The sequence below is a fragment of the Zea mays genome, chromosome 1, assembly GCF_902167145.1.
Source record: "Zea mays cultivar B73 chromosome 1, Zm-B73-REFERENCE-NAM-5.0, whole genome shotgun sequence".
NCBI classification, from domain to species: domain Eukaryota; kingdom Viridiplantae; phylum Streptophyta; class Magnoliopsida; order Poales; family Poaceae; genus Zea; species Zea mays.
This window is the reverse complement of record NC_050096.1, coordinates 238421962-238439281: the sequence shown is the minus strand read 5'-3', so window position 1 is coordinate 238439281 and position 17320 is coordinate 238421962. Positions and strand designations below refer to the sequence as shown.

General features: G+C 38.7%; 3 protein-coding genes and 1 long non-coding RNA gene across 4 annotated transcripts; 2 read left to right on the top strand and 2 right to left on the bottom strand.

The window, feature by feature from the left end:
* Nucleotides 1–4867: 4867 nt before the first annotated feature.
* On the top strand, nt 4868–6267 carry LOC103643467 (uncharacterized). Its single transcript, XM_020543607.1, has 4 exons — nt 4868–5167; nt 5269–5889; nt 6026–6145; nt 6262–6267. The coding sequence occupies exons 1-4, from the start codon at nt 5069–5071 to the stop codon at nt 6265–6267; spliced, it is 846 nt and encodes a 281-aa protein (XP_020399196.1). The 5' UTR covers nt 4868–5068.
* A 160-nt stretch (nt 6268–6427) lies between these two features.
* LOC103643466 (uncharacterized) lies at nt 6428–9038 on the top strand. The gene is made up of 8 exons (XM_020547252.1): nt 6428–6769; nt 6926–7095; nt 7390–7464; nt 7559–7671; nt 7758–7938; nt 8007–8132; nt 8247–8624; nt 8721–9038. The coding sequence occupies exons 1-8, from the start codon at nt 6469–6471 to the stop codon at nt 8832–8834; spliced, it is 1458 nt and encodes a 485-aa protein (XP_020402841.1). The 5' UTR covers nt 6428–6468; the 3' UTR covers nt 8835–9038.
* A 522-nt stretch (nt 9039–9560) lies between these two features.
* LOC103643465 (uncharacterized) lies at nt 9561–10007 on the bottom strand. The gene is made up of 2 exons (XR_561022.2): nt 9937–10007; nt 9561–9861 (listed from the first exon to the last, which is right to left on the bottom strand). It is a non-coding gene; the product is annotated as an uncharacterized lncRNA (long non-coding RNA).
* A 26-nt stretch (nt 10008–10033) lies between these two features.
* LOC118473183 (protein FAR1-RELATED SEQUENCE 5-like) lies at nt 10034–11077 on the bottom strand. The gene is made up of 4 exons (XM_035961941.1): nt 10816–11077; nt 10400–10740; nt 10264–10326; nt 10034–10081 (listed from the first exon to the last, which is right to left on the bottom strand). Exons 1-4 carry the CDS (start codon nt 11054–11056, stop codon nt 10034–10036), a joined length of 693 nt encoding a protein of 230 aa, XP_035817834.1. The 5' UTR covers nt 11057–11077.
* Between the last annotated feature and the right edge of the window lie 6243 nt (nt 11078–17320).

Sequence of the window (17320 nt, the reverse complement as noted above, 5' to 3'; positions counted from 1 at the left end):
TTAATTTTCTGCTCCTCTCCCCAAACCCAACCCGCCTACCCCACTATCTAGTTGCAGTCCAACTTCTCTGTCTTTTCTCTGCTATGCTTGCGACCATGTCTCCTTGATGTATTCCTTTCTCTAGGCGGAATTCATGGCACCTTTCCTTTTTTTATTGAGCTGGTGGATTGGAGTTGAGAGTGTGCTGGTGCATGCACATATTTGGAACGCAATATACAATATGTTGTTATATATAATAATTAAACATATGCACACAGACCAACTAATAAAACTGAATGGTTAGATATTATATTTACTCTGATGTGATATATAAATCTATTAATGTTTAACTCGCTATACCAAATGTAGCATCATACATGATTAGATATTATATTTGCTCTGATGTGATATATAAATCTATTAATACATAATTGGCTATATCAAATATGGCATCATAGATAATTTCATAAATGCACATGTGTGGACGTATAATATAAAAAAATGTTTACGTATATTAATAGGCACTTGCTAATCTGTTTGTTCCTAATATTGCAAGTTGCCCGAACGCTTGGGACCATTGCAAATTCCTTTTCGTCAGACATCGGCTGAAGGTTAATATTACATCTTCATCCATTCCGTTAGACTGAAGTGAGCATTTAATTAAAGATGGGTGTTTTTCAGGTAAGTTGTCTCAAGCTACTGTTCTGCGCTATTATGCTGCAGTTGAGTCATCCCGTAAAAAGGAAGGTCTGTCTTGAAGCTTCTAGTGCATTTAATTAATTCACCAACAATGGCATTCCCATACATTTTTGAGTCATGCATAAGTCCTACTGGCAATTGGCTCAATCAGTCTGAATGTGCTTACTGTGTTTTCTGTTTTATACATGGACTTCTAAGGTTAGCATACATATCATATGTTACAAGTACAATTCTCCGCACCTCTCTTAGTTGCAACCTTTCCCCTCTGTCAATTCATCATATGTTGAGTTTATTAGTGACTTCATTGGTGGTGAACTATAACAGGCGTTGAAGACTAATATTTTGGCTTCAGTGCTTTGATGGTTCCATGTAGCAGGTGGAGGAGATTGCAATGTTCTGCCCCATGATATGTCGGGAAATTGTGAAAAATGACACAAGGTCATCCAAAAAAATCATACTACAAAACACACAGGCGACAGTAAACACCGGTAATATTTTTTTACCGTATTTTTTGTAAGGCAGTTTTTGTACCTATATATTAGCGTTGATGTTGCAATACCAGTATGTACTTATGACTTGACATTAGTCCTAAAGCCCACGTTTTGATTCGTTCAACCTGTGCTAGCCTTCGGGGTCGGGCTACAAGTTTAATGGTTGAATCTATGCATAGTTTATGGCCTAATCTCATGCAAGTGGTTTTGGGGCTTTAGTGACATTTCATTTTTTATGATAATTAGCTCTAGATGCTTTCAATAAGGAAGCCAGAAAAATGTCACCTATTAAATCTTACTAGACAACATCACTTTATCTAGGACCCACATCCATGCGTAGCCATGACAAGCCTACAAATAAAAAGGGATATTTTTTCTGTCACCGATGATAAAGTTTGTTCTGTTCAAGTCCAACTGTGTCATTCATCACAAAATTTGAAAGGGTTACATATATAAAAAATGTATCCTACCAATAACGTATGACACAGTATCATTCATATACTGGGATCCCATTTGTAGAAAAAAAGATGTTTAGTTGCATGTACCACATAGAACACTTTTCAAATATATATTACAATGTAATTTATAAAACAAGAAAATAAATTTGCATAATAAATGATGGACAAATAACAATTTTCTGCTACTGAGTAGTCATGGAGGAAATCCTAACCTTCCAAACTCAAATTTGATACAACAATAAATTTAGCTTCACATTTTATAGATTACGTAACTATGTGTGTATGTGCTATTGCTGCTATGAAAGAAATTAGAACCTATTATCCCTTGATACATGTAAAGAACCCTTCTTCCACTTAATCACAGGATCATGAACTCTCGGTATGTCAACATGATAAGGACGGACTGCCCTCACCATCCAAAAAGTATGTCCTTGTGCAACAAGCAGCCCTGGAAAGGAGTATACAAAGGGAAAAAAAATAACAAACAATGTTTTGCATTCATTTTTCCTACATACGCGAATAGACACAAAATTGAACTCCCTCTTACAATTCATACTATTACTATTTATCACGCGCGCATAGGCGCGCGCAATACACTAGTATATATAGACATAGCTAGGTTCTACGCCGCATGCATCCGTGTAGGCGGTGTAGCTCTCCCGCGTGCGTGCATGATAGATCCATGCGGCATGCATGCATGGGCCCACGGTCAGATTGGCATAAAGACTTTGCTACATGGTAGATATTATTTTTGTTCTTTTTTTCCTAAAAACATTTTACGCATGCATCAAATTCTTTCGATGGTGCCAGTGCAGCTGTCACACAAAATCATGCATATTCTCTCAGTCCCAAAATATAATTCGTTTTAGATTAATTATATATTCATTAAATAATATATAAATGTAGTTTATATATATATATATATATATATATACATATTATCATTTGAATAAATGTGAACAAAAGAATGGGTTAAAAAGAACTATGTGTTGAGACGGAGGGAGAGTACTATCATGCTATATACGCTTACGTGAATATATCGTATTTTCGACAGAAAAAACTTGTCATGCCACTTTGGTTAGCTTGAGAAGATTGTTTTATTGCGCTAACAATGGTGACATGATAAAGTCAACCTTAAAAATCATAAATTTTCGATATGACGTCGAGTAAGATAATTTTTATATAAAAAATGTAGATCTCAGTAAGAGAATTTTTTATTTGAGGTGTTTAAGATATTGAAAAGTAATATACAGTTTTAGGAACATAATAATCGCGTGCTTGCACTTGTTGCATTAGAAAAAAAATATTTTTTTGCATGGTGTCAAACGAAGGTACTATTTATAATAAATTTTAATAAGATTTACTTTTATGTTTTTTTATATTTGGGGCTATGAAAATGTTTAAAATAATATATATATATATATATATATACTATATGTATTTAGAGCCATGGGCTCTATTTAGCTAGAGGAAGCCCCAGCCAAATATGAACGCACGTGCATTCACAGCCGACTGACCTTTCGGTTTCCATATAAATACCTACGTGATCCTGCGATTAGCTCCTTTGCTCCCGGCTCAGTTTCCATAACCGCAAAACCCCAACCCCGGCACGACTCCAGGAATCTCCGCCGATTCTTCCATCCCGGCGACTCCGCTCCCCTTTCCGACGACTCTTCCAACCCCTCGCCGCTCGCTGTCGATCCAGTCGCAAGCGGCATTTGAGCGGCGCGCCCTCGGTGTCCCCAATCCTCGCTCCAATATTCGCGCCGCTGCGTCCGGCGACCGGAGAAAACCCTACCTTCTCCGGCGACGCTTCTGCTCCTTCGCTCTCCGCCGACCCGACTGCTTCCACGTTCTCCGCCATCCTCAACATTCGCCGTCGTCAACGGGTACCGCTCCAATTGGTAGTCCATCCCCAAACATTTTCGGTGTGTACTTCCCAACCCTAGCTCGCGCGCATTTCATTGTATCGAGTTTGACTGTCAACAAACTAGTTGTTTTTTGTTCATTTTGCATTGTGTGGATCACGGCTAGGGTTGACATTAGTTATGCAGTTGATGTATTACATTTATGCACATTTACACAGTTGGTTACGCACACTTACACAGTCGGTTACGCTCATGTACACAGTTGGTTATGCACATTAGGTTACATGTTTATGCACATTAGTTAAAGTTTTTTGCATCATATTATGTTCAATTGGTAATTGGGTGGTCATCTAGTTGTTTTTGTGACTGCATACACTTATTTATTCCATTATTGTTATAGTTAATACATTGTGTGACAGCATGTATTGTTTTATTGGATCATATCCAATTTTTTATTATTTTAAAACAGACATTATTTATTAAACTAGTTCACAGTTAATACAGATTGTTTATAGTAATTTTTGTTTTGCTCAAACATATCAGGTTGCAGGCAAATTGTGTTTTATGTTTGCAACTGTATGCAATGGTATGCAACATATTCAGATTTTTATGAATGTATAACAGGACAGAACATATATGTTAATGTGTTTCATGTATGCATCTGTATGCAACATATTCAGTTTGTTATGCTGGTATCAGGTCAGAATATGTATGCATCTGTGTTTAGTAAATGTTCAGCCAACTAGTTGTTTTTCATAGAGTATATGTTTTATATAAAATTTCATTTCTGTTTAGTGCATACATTTATGTATTTTCAGATGATTACAGCTAATACATTATTTGGTTACAGCAAGGTCTGTTATTCACTTATTTTTGAACAGTTCAGTACATGTTTTATTGAATCATATACAGTTTTGTATTATTACAAAACAGACATTATTTATTACACTAGGTCACAGACAATACAGCTTGGTTATAGCAAGTTTTGTTTTGCTCAAACATATTCAGATTTTTTATGCAAATGTGTTTAGTAAATGAGCAGTCAACTAGTTGTTATTCGTAGAGTATATTTTTTATTTAAAATTTCATATCTGTTTAGTGCATACATTAATGTATTTCAGAGCATTACAGCTAACACATTATTTGGTCACAGCAAGGGCTGTTTTTATTGAAACATATTCAGTTTTTCCTAATAATTGAAACAGTTCAGTATGTGTATGCAAATGTAAATAGAGAACAGTATATTCAGATGTTTTAAGTTTGGTATTTAAAACAATTAGGTTCATTGATTCAATCATACCACACCATAAATACATATGCATATATAACATTTTATTTTTTACAACATTGTATATTATGTATGCAGCTTTTAATTTAAAAAAATGAAGCAAGTCGACCGTCCCCAAATAACCCCAAGCGTATAACAATCCAGTCAAGCCAGGAGTGCTTCAGTGTTGACATTCCCTCTGCAGAACAGCCTAATCCATGTCCAGAAGTTGAAAATCCTCCAAATGCTGACAGTCAAAATGTGACCAATGAAACAGTTCAGATTGATTCTGATGAAGATGACTTCATGCCAGCTCTGAAGAAGCGTAATGTTTCTGAAAGCCACACAAGAGTGTTAAGAAAAGTCGTGACAAAGAGGATTAAACATGAGGAGCTACCCCGACAGGTTAATGTTATGCATACCCAACAAACAATTTCATATTTGTAATGTTCTGATTATTTTTTTCATAATAACAAAATTATTTCATGTTGTATATTGTTTAACAGAGGCTTAATGTGAGGTGCAACCCTCAAGATGTCATTGCAAGCATTAACATTTTGAATGAAAGACAACGTGAGGCTATAAGACGTAAAGGTTTCTCTTCCATTCTTGATATGACAGTAGATGCGCTGTGCAGTAGATCACACCTCCAATGGTTGATGGACAAGCTAGACCCCAAGGATATGACAATACGTCCTGGTCCAGGAAAGGAACTCAAGATTACAAAGGACATTGTTCATCTTATTCTTGGCGTGCCAAATCATGGAGGTGATAAACCTTTGGGTATTGATGAAGCAGTTGCAGCAAGCAACTTGAGGGCAGAGCTTGGTGTGGCCAAAGATGAGTTCAATGTGGCATTTCTACAGGATCGTTTAAGGAAAGGCGAGGATGATGACCTTTCAATCAGATGTTTCTTCCTCATTCTATTCAACCGTTTGCTGTTTCCAACTGCTAGCTGGGGCATCACATATCATGAGGTGCTTCTCACAGAAGAAATGCACCGTTTCCATGAGATCGACTGGTGCCAGTTGATTTTTAATGATCTATGTGAAGCTGCCAAGAAGTGGCACAACCGGATCACCACAAATGTCTCCACGACTATATATGGATGCTCCATTGTTGTCCTTGTAAGTATAGGGTTTTTCCGTATGCACATTTATTTCATTTTTGGTTGCTAACTTTTGGTAGTTATGTAACATGTTTTACGATGTTGGTTATGTCTACTTACATTGCTATTGAACATTGTAATTCTTTTTTATGTAGTTGTATTACTTGGATCACCTGCATACAGCCGCTGCCCCCCATAATAAGAGTGGCACACCTCGCATTAAATTTTTTGATAAGAATAGCATAAAAGCTTTGACCAAAGCTGACAAGAGGAAGGTTCGCCATGGGGCTGAATCTTTCGGACACTGTGAAGTAAGTTATACATATTTTCACAGTTGGTTATGCACAGTTACACAGTTGGTTACTCACAGTCACTACAATTTTATTTCTAGTTCTGAAGCTCGACGGAGACATGCTATGCAGTTGGACCTAAGATCGATCGCCAATCTGAGGCAAGTTTATGATGTATTATATACATTGTTTATGATTATTTATGGAACAAATATAATACGAAGGTGGACATGGATTCTTATTAATTTTTGCTGAACAACCAGCCGGAGTGCAGGACCAATATTTTTGATGCACCGCGCCCTGGCCCCATGCCTCGGCCAACTTTTAACATCAAACTTCCATCTATCAAAGAGATGATGTCAAGTAAGATCAACGATCTCCCACATCGTCATCGATCTAAATTCACAGATATTCTTGCTGCATATGACTTGGAGGTTGACAAGTCATGCGTAGCCATAAAAGACAGCATTGACAAAATTATTGAGAAGCAATACGACATAGCAGACAAGTTTATAGAATTGATAGACGAGGTACTACGTGTCGAGTCTGAAAATTTGGAAAACGAGACTGATGAGCCACAGCAACCGGGGAATTCGGCTGATTCAGCAGGTATTCCTTATTCAGAACATTTTATCTTTTGACATGTGCATACGTTTTTTTTATAAGTACAGTTAACAGCTTATGTTTTTGCCAAGTATACACAGCAACATTTGATTTATAGTTCAAGTTTTGACATATATTATTTTCAATATAATTGTGTACAAGGACACACTGTTGATGCCACCCAGCCCACACCCGATATGCCATCCCAAGCTTCGCAGCTTGAGACCCAACTGGGTGGTACTCAGTTTGAAGAAATTCACGAAAGACAACAGCATATCCATAGAGTCCTTGAGACCTTTCCCGACGAATTGGATGTGGTTTCAGATCAACAGGTAATTTGTCCAACGACAATACTATTTTTACTCATTATACGTACATGTATGCATACTTCTTTCTAGCAGTATGTGAACCATACTTTTTTTGTCAACAGGATTTCTGTTTTGATGTTCGAAACATAAGTTTGAGGAACACAAATATCACACCTCAAACCACATCAGCTTGCACCTGCTTGCCCAAATTTGACGTGACACCGGAAAAAAATGTTTGTTAGCAGTCCATGTCTCATGTTATAATTACATTTTACTATACATACAACACAGTTATACTAATCATATACCTTTGTGTAGAGAGGTGCAATGGCAACAGAGGAAATGGAACACAATGACAGTGGGCCAGTTTTTGACCAGACCCCAACTCCTCATGTCAGTATGATAACATACATATTACATAATGCTTTTTATGATATTAAACTGATTTTTTTAATGTTCAACCACTTACAACCATGTTGCATTTCAGGATGATACACTCAAAGGTACTACAAACTCTGGATCTGATCCACCCCTTATAGAGCAAGAGTGTATTCGTTCTCTGTGGGATTTAATTTGTTCCAAGGACATTGACCAAAGCAGGTACATGTTACCCAAATTACGAATAACGTATTTATAAGTTTGGTTCATTTATGAAATAAGAATCTATAACTTTGTTCATCATACAGGGTTGTTATTGATTACGGTGAATACAGTGCAAACTGTATGGATATTTATGAATCTTTCGCGGAGGGCAAATGTCTTGAGAATGTCTTCATGCAGTGTTTCATTGAGTGTGTTCGTGATGATTCTAAAAATCATCGTCGAACTCTGACATCTAACAGATTAATACTTGATGTCAACGTTGGGGTAGGTTCTTCTTCACAGTTATTGTAACTATACACATAATATACTTACACACTCTATATTTTTTATAGGCTCTGTTAAATTTTGAAGAACAGGAACGTCACAGCAAGAATCCTCAGCCGTTTGATCAAAATGTCCTACAGAATTGCTTGCACAACACATTGCCTGCTTTGGTGAATCTGGATAAATGCAAGTCGGTAAGTCCCATTAACATTTTGTTCCCAGTTTCATCAGCTCATTAACTGTACATTTTAATTATCATGACTTTACAACAGCAACATGTAACCTATATTTACTTTTCTCATCAACAGATAATGGTACCTATGCTTAGCAGGGGTCATTGGACACTGTATGTGATCAATCTACACCACCGGGTTATACACATTTTAGATTCGAATCCCTATGGTATACAACTTGGTGGCACCGAATGGAAGGACTATCATTATGATCCAATTTATTTAGGTGGCAGGAAATTCCCATGGGCTAGGGTGATAATGAGTAGGCTGAGCAAAGCGTTACAACACGTTTGCCCCAACGCAGAATTTCCTAAGTTTGGTAATTTTCCATTGGATATGCCATCTAACTGCCCAACAATGAGGACAGGGTCAAATGACTGTGGATTTTTTGTGATGAGTTACATGAAGTCTTATGATCACAATGCAGGTGTCATATCTTCTTTCAATCAACCAGTAAGTGACTGTGCTAACTGTTTCTATAATCCGGTTGCCATCAGTTGTACATGTTAGCTATAGACGTGTCTAATGCACGCTATGCTTTTATTGCAGGACAATTCCCGAGACCTTCGTGCTCATGCCCTTCATCAACTCACATTCCATCGCATCAACAAGGCGTTGCCACTTCCATTAGATATCCAGAGATTTATGTTTGCGCGCAATTAGTGAACTATGTCAGAACTAAGCAATGGTGTGGGCAATGTACCGTTCTGTGGTATTTTGGCCATTATTGTCAGTTAACAAATGTAGGAAGCTTCCTTATATGTGCTGTTTTCAGAACAATTGTCATGCTACTTTGTCTTAGGGGTGTTACCCAGGTTCTTTCTGTGAACTTTAGTTGGCTGGATACTTATGGTTATGTTGCGAATATGAGAACATCAGATGTTTTCACTTCTGTGTGCTTTAAATATGATCTTTTTTTATGTTATGAAGATGTTATATGTATACCTCATTCCTTAATATTACCATCTGTTTATATGCGAGTATCATCCAGGCTATATACGATGTTTCCTACTTCAAATTATGCAACATTAGTAAGCAATATACGCTCTATTTATCAGATTTCAACAACTTTATATCTTAGATTATTCGTATCAGATACAACAGACTACTCGCGCGCCTGACTCACTGCTGTCGTTATCAACAGTACTGGTATATAGTTTACAAATTATACGATCATCCCACAAGTTATCTACGATGTTTTGTAGTTCCAGTTACGCAACATTATTAAGCAATATACGCACCATTTATTAGATTTCAATATCCACCTCTATATAAATCAGTTGCCAAACAAGCAATGTTTATTGTAAAAAAACAAATTAATCGTATCTCATACAACAGTCTAATCACTGTCGGACTCACTACTATCGAAATCATTTGCGTGTTTTTTTGATGTTGTTGTCTCATTCCAATCAGGAGCTTTACTGCCACCCTTGTTCCTAGATCCTGGAGGTCGTCCTCTCTTACGTCCAGCAAGGCTTGCCAACCTTTGTCTATTTTCCTCCATTGACAAACATGTCCTACTGTTGTGACCATCAGCAATTCCACACTTCTGACATTTCCTGGTCATTTTCTTTGTACCTTTTGCTCCCAATTTAATAACCCTTTCTTCACTCCCCTTTATTGTTCTTCCTTTGGGTCTTGAGTTATTTGGTCTTGCCAAGCTTATCCCATCGACTGCAAATTCCAGTTTCTGCAATTCAAAAGTAAATACTTCTCAGCATATAATATTATGTAGTCCAACATACAGTATTTATACCATTATTACCTTTCTGGCATTATCATTTTGTTCACTGACACCACTAACATTCATTATTGCGTGATCATGCAAATTAACCTGTAATTGACAACACATTTTGTTAAGCTCAATCATAACCCAATAACTCAAACGTATAAATCATGTATATGTATAACTGCAAATCAGTAAAGTTGTTAAAGATATTACCTCTTCTAATGGATGTATTGGTATATGTATTTGATCATTGGCCACATCTTGTTCAAGTATATTAGATACGTCTTGAATTTCCTGAAAATTTGGATGAAAGATCATTATACATCATTTACAAATAAACATTCACAACATTACGATCCAAACCTTGTTATTCCTTTCGTCAAATTCATCATCCTTTTCGTTGTCTCTATTGGCTTCATCATCGTCCTGAGATTTCACACCTCATCAATATAATATGATTAATAATATGTTACAACATACATATTAAAACATTACATACCTGTATACCATCTCCTCCACTAGTTCCACAAGTTTCCTCAACGTCTATATCTGTTTCCAAACGCGAAAGTACTTCGAGAAGCTCATCCATTACTGTTAGGGCTCTATCATTTCCTGCTTTGGATAAACTAGCATGATGCACTACTTTCATTGCCTTTTTAAGCAACATCTTATGTCTATATGACTTAGTTTCTCCATCCTTCCCCTTCAAATTCCTATCATCTCTTGAAAACGGAACATCTTGCCTTGCAGAGGTGGTGTATCTTTGTAAAATATATTCTTTCGGTATCCGGTCAATCTGAAGATGCATAAACGCGCGTAGTACATGTACACAGAATAGCCCTATAAAACAATAACGATCTTAAGATTTTGTTCATATGTTTTCAATGTATATATTTACTATTTAGTACTCCATACCTGTATGTTCCCAATGTTTGCATTCACAAGTATACTTTCCTGCATCTTCATCAGCTGTGACTTTGAATTGGTGTTGTCCCCAAACAATTTTATTCGATCTAGTTGTATGTTGCACCACCCAATCATTTGCACCCCCTTCTTCGTCGTGCATTATCTTGAATGCGGTTGCATATTTCAAAGATTCCTGGAATCTACACATCACAGCCCTTGTGTATGCTCTTGCAACCCTTATCTCAAACATGTATAGCGTGTTCGTTTCCTTTTGACCCTGTGGCATATATAATGCAAATTAGTTTACACTTATATTAAAGTATCAATATACGACATAACAATTTTATGCTCACCATGCTTCCCACTGCTTCTTTTGACTCTTTCATCTTTCTACTGTGTAGAAGTTTCATCATTTGCTTGGCGAATTGATGAAGCGGAGTATTTGCATCAACATGTGCACTTTTGACAAGCCTGTTCATGCTTTCGCTACGCTGTGTAGACAACATTAGACCACAATAATGATTTTTAAAAAAAGCAGGCACCCAATCCTTACGTATTCCATACAGCTTATCCAGAGTACTGTTATCGTGCAGATCAAAATCTTCAAGTAGCATTGACCATGCAGTTTCAAACTCCAACTCAGTCAAAGGATGATGTATTATAGATTGAAACCGTGTCTTAAAGTCCATTTCCTCAAATCTTGCATACAACTCGTTTAGAAAAGGCATATACCTATTTTGCACATGCCATAGACATAAACGATGTATTGTGTGTGGGAAAACCCTCTCGAGGGCTACTGGCATTGCAGGATCTTGATCTGCAAACATATATGACAAAATTGTACAAATCTTATTCCATGTTATATAAAGAAAATAATATCTAATTTAAGCCATATTTGATGTATATACATTTAATTCATTATTATCAGTCGTACCTGTCAGCATCACTCGTGGCCCTTCGGTTCCCATGCATGTTTTGAAGGCGTTGAATACCCATTCAAATGTATCAACAGTTTCATCCCCCAACAATGCGAAAGCAAATATAGTGCAATGTAGGTGGTGATTTGAACCAACAAACATACCTAGTGGTTTTTCATACAGATTAGTCTTATGTGTTGTGTTAAATGTAACCGCATCACCAAAATCAATGTAATCCCCTTGCTGGCTTGCATGTGACCAAAATATGCTTAAAATCTTGCCTTCTTTATCCAATTGGAAGTCAGAGAAAAATTGTGGATTATCCTTTTTGCAGGATGCAAAAAAGGATAGTAGCTTTGCCACATCATTTGCATTTCTTTCTCGTTGCTTTGCCTTTTTCCTGAAATTATTGTGAAAATTTAGCATTAGGCGGAAACAACAATCAGCAAATATCAATTATGTATATCAATCGGAACATATCATAAACTTACAGATTATACATGTCCTGTGCTGTTACAGGCACACTCTCAGGACCACCGTGCATTTCTGATACATAATCCATAATACAATGTTACGGGATTCGACTCTCTTGCATTGAACTTATGAACTCCATGTATTCAGGATCATGCGTCTTGTTGCATTGTAATTGATTCTTTTCGGTATCCTTTTTAAAAAATTCATGATTATGATCCAAGTGCAACAGATCAATACGCACTGATATAACTGTCTCTTTTGCATCATCATAAAATTTTTTAAAGTTTCATACCGGCCTTGCATTGTGTCCGTTTCGAACTGGTACTACGTACCTTTGGGTTTGATATTCCCCTTACTGATCTTTTGCCTTCCATCGAGCAATTCAACCACTTACAATTTTTCCGTTCCCTATACTTTTTCAATGGAAATCCAACTTCATATGCATACCTACTATAAAATTTATATGCTTCATCCACCCCACTGAATGTCATACCAACTTTAGGTACTAATCTCGGATCAATTGTAACTTCCTGTGCAAAAAATATAAATTGTATCATCTATGGTACCCTACATATTTTTATGTTGTATGTAGATCATAACAAACTTCAGGCAAAAGTTTCACAGTGTATGCACAATATAAATACTGAATGTCACACCATCTCTAGCTGCCTTATACTGTATACAATTCAACGTACAATACTGAAAATTCAAATCAGTTCAATATTACTTACATGTCTCTGCAGAATCACTGGTGTGTCCTGTTCATGATCACCAATAGTATGCATAGTATTAAGGTGATGTCCTCCTTGATTTACTGTCATCCTTGATGCCTCAATTATGGTCTGTTCATCAACCCCTGGGGCCCTCAGAGCTGCTGGTGGAGTAATTGCGTCTACAGCAGTAGCTGATTCTGTATGCGTAATTCCATCTGACGCTAACTGGTACCCTCCTTGTTCTTCTTCCTGCACCATTGTTACGATATCCAAGCATTGATTTTGTCGATGAACAGACGTCGGCGTCGCATACTCACTTATGGTCTTGTTTCCCCACGGCGCCGCCATCTTCCAGAGCAAATACGCCCTTCACCTAGCAGCGGACTATCAAATGATGCGTACTCTCCACTTTTCTGGAAGATTATGATTTTTTTCCCTGTACCAAGCGTATATCCAATATCGTGGACGCATATTTCACGGCGCATATCCATTACTCGCTGAATTTTAGGATCGTGGCCGCGCTGATCGTGGGCGCTCTGATCGGGGGAGTAACAGTCATCTATGCAATTTTATACATACCTTTACGGTGTCGTAACTGTCTGTTTAAATGCGCTTCCCCCTTTTACGGGTTACACGTCACCGATCCACGTACGAACACGTGGCCCACGTTGGTTTACGCATATTTGTACAAGCTATTATACTTGCATAACTGTAGTGCATTAAAACGGGCCGCCTGGATCGATCCATTCGGTTCGACCACGTTCGGCTCGTCTGGCTGGGGCTCCGCGCACCTATATGAAGCCCAGGGCTTCCATTACCAACACCCTATATATATATATATATATATATATATATATATATATATATATATATATATATATATATATATATATATATATATATTAACCAAGTACCAGCGCTTGTTGCATTAGAAAAAAATACATTTATACCGTATTAAATTAAGTTACTTTTTGATAGTCGCCTAGAGGGGGGGTGAATAGGGCGAAACTGAAATTTACAAATATAAACACAACTACAAGCCGGGTTAGCGTTAGAAATATAAACGAGTTCGCAAGAGAGGGCGCAAAACAAATCGCGAGCAAATAATGAAGTGTGACACACGGATTTGTTTTACCGAGGTTCGGTTCTCTCAAACCTACTCCCCGTTGAGGAGGCCACAAAGGCCGGGTCTCTTTCAACCCTTCCCTCTCTCAAACGGTCCCTCAGACCGAGTGAGCTTCTCTTCTCAAATCAAAGCCGGGAACAAAACTTCCCCGCAAGGGCCACCACACAATTGGTGCCTCTTGCCTTGATTACAATGGAGTTTTGATCACAAGAACAAGTGAGAAAGAAAAGAAGCAATCCAAGCGCAAGAGCTCAAATGAACACGGCAAATCACTCTCACTAGTCACTAGGGTTTTATGTGGAATTGGAGAGGATTTGATCTCTTTGAATGTGTCTAGAATTGAATGCCTAGCTCTTGTAGTAGTTGGGAAGTGGAAAAACTTGGATGCAATGAATGGTGGGGTGGTTGGGGTATTTATAGCCCCAACCACCAAATGTGGCCGTTGGGAACCTGTCTGTTCGATGGCGCACCGGACAGTCCGGTGCACACCGGACAGTCCGGTGCCCCTGCCACGTCATCACTGCCGTTGGATTCTAGCCGTTGGAGCTTCTGACTTGTGGGCCCTCCTGGGTGTCCGGTGCACACCGGACATGTACTGTTTGATGTCCGGTGCACCGGTATGGGCGTGCCTGACGTCTGCGCGCGCTGCGCGCGCATTAAATACACCGCAGGGAGCCGTTGGCGCCGCAGGGAGCCGTTGCTCCGCTGGCACACCGGACAGTCCGGTGCACACCGGACAGTCCGGTGAATTTTAGCGGAGCGGCTGCCGCGCGAACCCGAGGCTGGCGAGTTCTGGAGACCGCGCTTCCTTGGAGCACCGGACATGTCCGGTGCACACCGGACAGTCCGGTGAATTATAGCGCGCCGGCTTCCGAGAATTCCCGAGGGCGAAGAGTTTGAGTTGGTGTCCTCTGGGCACACCGGACACTGTCCGGTGCACACCGGACAGTCCGGTGCCTCCAGCCAGAGGTGCCCTCGGTTGCCTCATTGCTCCTTTGTTGAATCCAACACTTGGTCTTTTTTATTGACTGAATGTGAACCTTTACACCTGTATACTCTATACACTGGGGCAAACTAGTTAGTCCGATTATTTGTGTTGGGCAATTCAACCACCAAAATTATTTGGGAACTAGGTGTAAGCCTAATTCCCTTTCAATCTCCCCCTTTTTGGTGATTGATGCCAACACAAACCAAAGCAAATATAGAAGTGCATAATTGAACTAATTTGCATAATGTAAGTGTAAAGGTTGCTTGGAATTGAGCCAATAAAACTACTTACAAGATATGCATGGAATGTTTCTTTCTTATTTAGCATTTTGGACCACGTTTGCACCACATGTTTTGTTTTTGCAAATCCTTTTGTAAATCCATTTCAAAGATCTTTTGCAAATAGTCAAAGGTAAATGAATGAGAGTTTGCAAAAGCATTTTCAAGATTTGAAATTTTCTCCCCCTGTTTTAAATGCTTTTCCTTTGACTAAACAAAACTCCCCCTAAAAGAGATCCACCTCTTAGTGTTCAAGAGGGTTTTGATATACCATTTTTGAAATACTACTTTCTCCCCCTTTTGAACACAATAGGATACCCATTGATAAATACTTTTGGAAAGCACTAAGTTTTTGAAATTGGTGGTGGTGCGGTCCTTTTGCTTTGGGCTCATTTCTCCCCCTTTTGGCATAAATCGCCAAAAACGGAATCATTAGAGCCCTCGAAGTAATTTCTTCCCCTTTGGTCATAAGTAAATGAGTTAAGATTATACCAAAGACGAAGTCCTTTTCATGATGCTCATTTCTCCCCCAAAGAATAGAGAGATGGTTGGAGTGATGGCGAAGGATGAGTTACGGAGTGGAAGCCTTTGTCTTCGCCGAAGACTCCAATTCCCTTTCAATATACCTATGACTTGGTTTGAAATAGACTTGAGAACACATTAGTCATAGCATATAAAAGAGATATGATCAAAGGTAGTTAAATGAGCTATGTGTGCAAGCTAGCAAAAGAAATTTCTAGAATCAAGAATATTGAGCTCATGCCTAAGTCTGGTAAAAGATTGTTCATCAAGTGGCTTGGTAAAGATATCGGCTAATTGATCTTTAGTATTAATGTAAGAAATCTCGATATCCCCCTTTTGTTGGTGATCCCTAAGAAAATGATACCGAATGGCTATGTGCTTAGTGCGGCTATGCTCGACGGGATTGTCGGCCATTTTGATTGCACTCTCATTATCACATAGCAAAGGGACTTTGGTTAATTTGTAACCGTAGTCCCGCAGGGTTTGACTCATCCAAAGCAATTGCGCGCAACAATGTCCTGCGGCAATATACTCGGCTTCGGCGGTGGAAAGAGCGACCGAATTTTGCTTCTTTGAAGCCCAAGACACCAAGGATCTTCCCAAGAACTGGCAAGTCCCCGATGTGCTCTTCCTATTAATTTTACACCCCGCCCAATCGGCATCCGAATAACCAATCAAATCAAATGTGGATCCCCGAGGGTACCAAAGCCCAAACTTAGGTGTATAAGCCAAATATCTCAAGATTCGTTTTACGGCCGTAAGGTGGGATTCCTTAGGGTCGGATTGGAATCTTGCACACATGCAAACGGAAAGCATAATGTCCGGTCGAGATGCACATAAATAAAGCAATGAACCAATCATCGACCGGTATACCTTTTGATCCACGGACTTACCTCCCGTGTCGAGGTCGAGATGCCCATTTGTTCCCATGGGTGTTTTGATGGGCTTGGCATCCTTCATTCCAAACTTGCTTAGGATGTCTTGAGTGTACTTCGTTTGGCTGATGAAGGTGCCCTCTTGGAGTTGCTTTACTTGAAATCCTAGAAAATACTTCAACTCCCCCATCATAGACATCTCGAATTTCTGTGTCATGATCCTACTAAACTCTTCACATGTAGACTCGTTAGTAGACCCAAATATAATATCATCAACATAAATTTGGCATACAAACAAGTCATTTTCAAGAGTTTTAGTAAAGAGTGTAGGATCGGCCTTGCCGACTTTGAAGCCATTAGCAATAAGGAAATCTCTTAGGCATTCATACCATGCTCTTGGGGCTTGCTTGAGCCCATAAAGCGCCTTAGAGAGCCTATAAACATGGTTAGGATACTCACTGTCTTCAAAGCCGGGAGGTTGCTCAACATAGACCTCTTCCTTGATTGGTCCATTGAGGAAGGCACTTTTCACGTCCATTTGATAAAGCTTAAAGCCATGGTAAGTAGCATAGGCCAATAATATGCGAATTGACTCAAGCCTAGCTACGGGTGCATAGGTTT

What these genes read in the sequence shown, in the direction of transcription:
- LOC103643466 (XM_020547252.1), top strand. Translation starts at nt 6,469, where the DNA reads ATGCCTCGGCCAACTTTTAACATCAAACTTCCATCTATCAAAGAGATG. An exon ending in GAATTCGGCTGATTCAGCAG is followed by an intron (nt 6,770 to 6,925) that starts GTATTCCTTATT and finishes ATTGTGTACAAG; the next exon opens with GACACACTGTTGATGCCACC. An exon ending in TACTTGATGTCAACGTTGGG is followed by an intron (nt 7,939 to 8,006) that starts GTAGGTTCTTCT and finishes TATTTTTTATAG; the next exon opens with GCTCTGTTAAATTTTGAAGA.
- LOC103643467 (XM_020543607.1), top strand. Translation starts at nt 5,069, where the DNA reads ATGCCAGCTCTGAAGAAGCGTAATGTTTCTGAAAGCCACACAAGAGTG. An exon ending in ATGAGGAGCTACCCCGACAG is followed by an intron (nt 5,168 to 5,268) that starts GTTAATGTTATG and finishes ATTGTTTAACAG; the next exon opens with AGGCTTAATGTGAGGTGCAA. An exon ending in GATGCTCCATTGTTGTCCTT is followed by an intron (nt 5,890 to 6,025) that starts GTAAGTATAGGG and finishes TTTTTTATGTAG; the next exon opens with TTGTATTACTTGGATCACCT.
- LOC118473183 (XM_035961941.1), bottom strand. Translation starts at nt 11,056, where the DNA reads ATGTTTGAGATAAGGGTTGCAAGAGCATACACAAGGGCTGTGATGTGT. An exon ending in CAAACATTGGGAACATACAG is followed by an intron (nt 10,741 to 10,815) that starts GTATGGAGTACT and finishes ATTGTTTTATAG; the next exon opens with GGCTATTCTGTGTACATGTA. An exon ending in TTGACGAAAGGAATAACAAG is followed by an intron (nt 10,082 to 10,263) that starts GTTTGGATCGTA and finishes ACTGATTTGCAG; the next exon opens with TTATACATATACATGATTTA.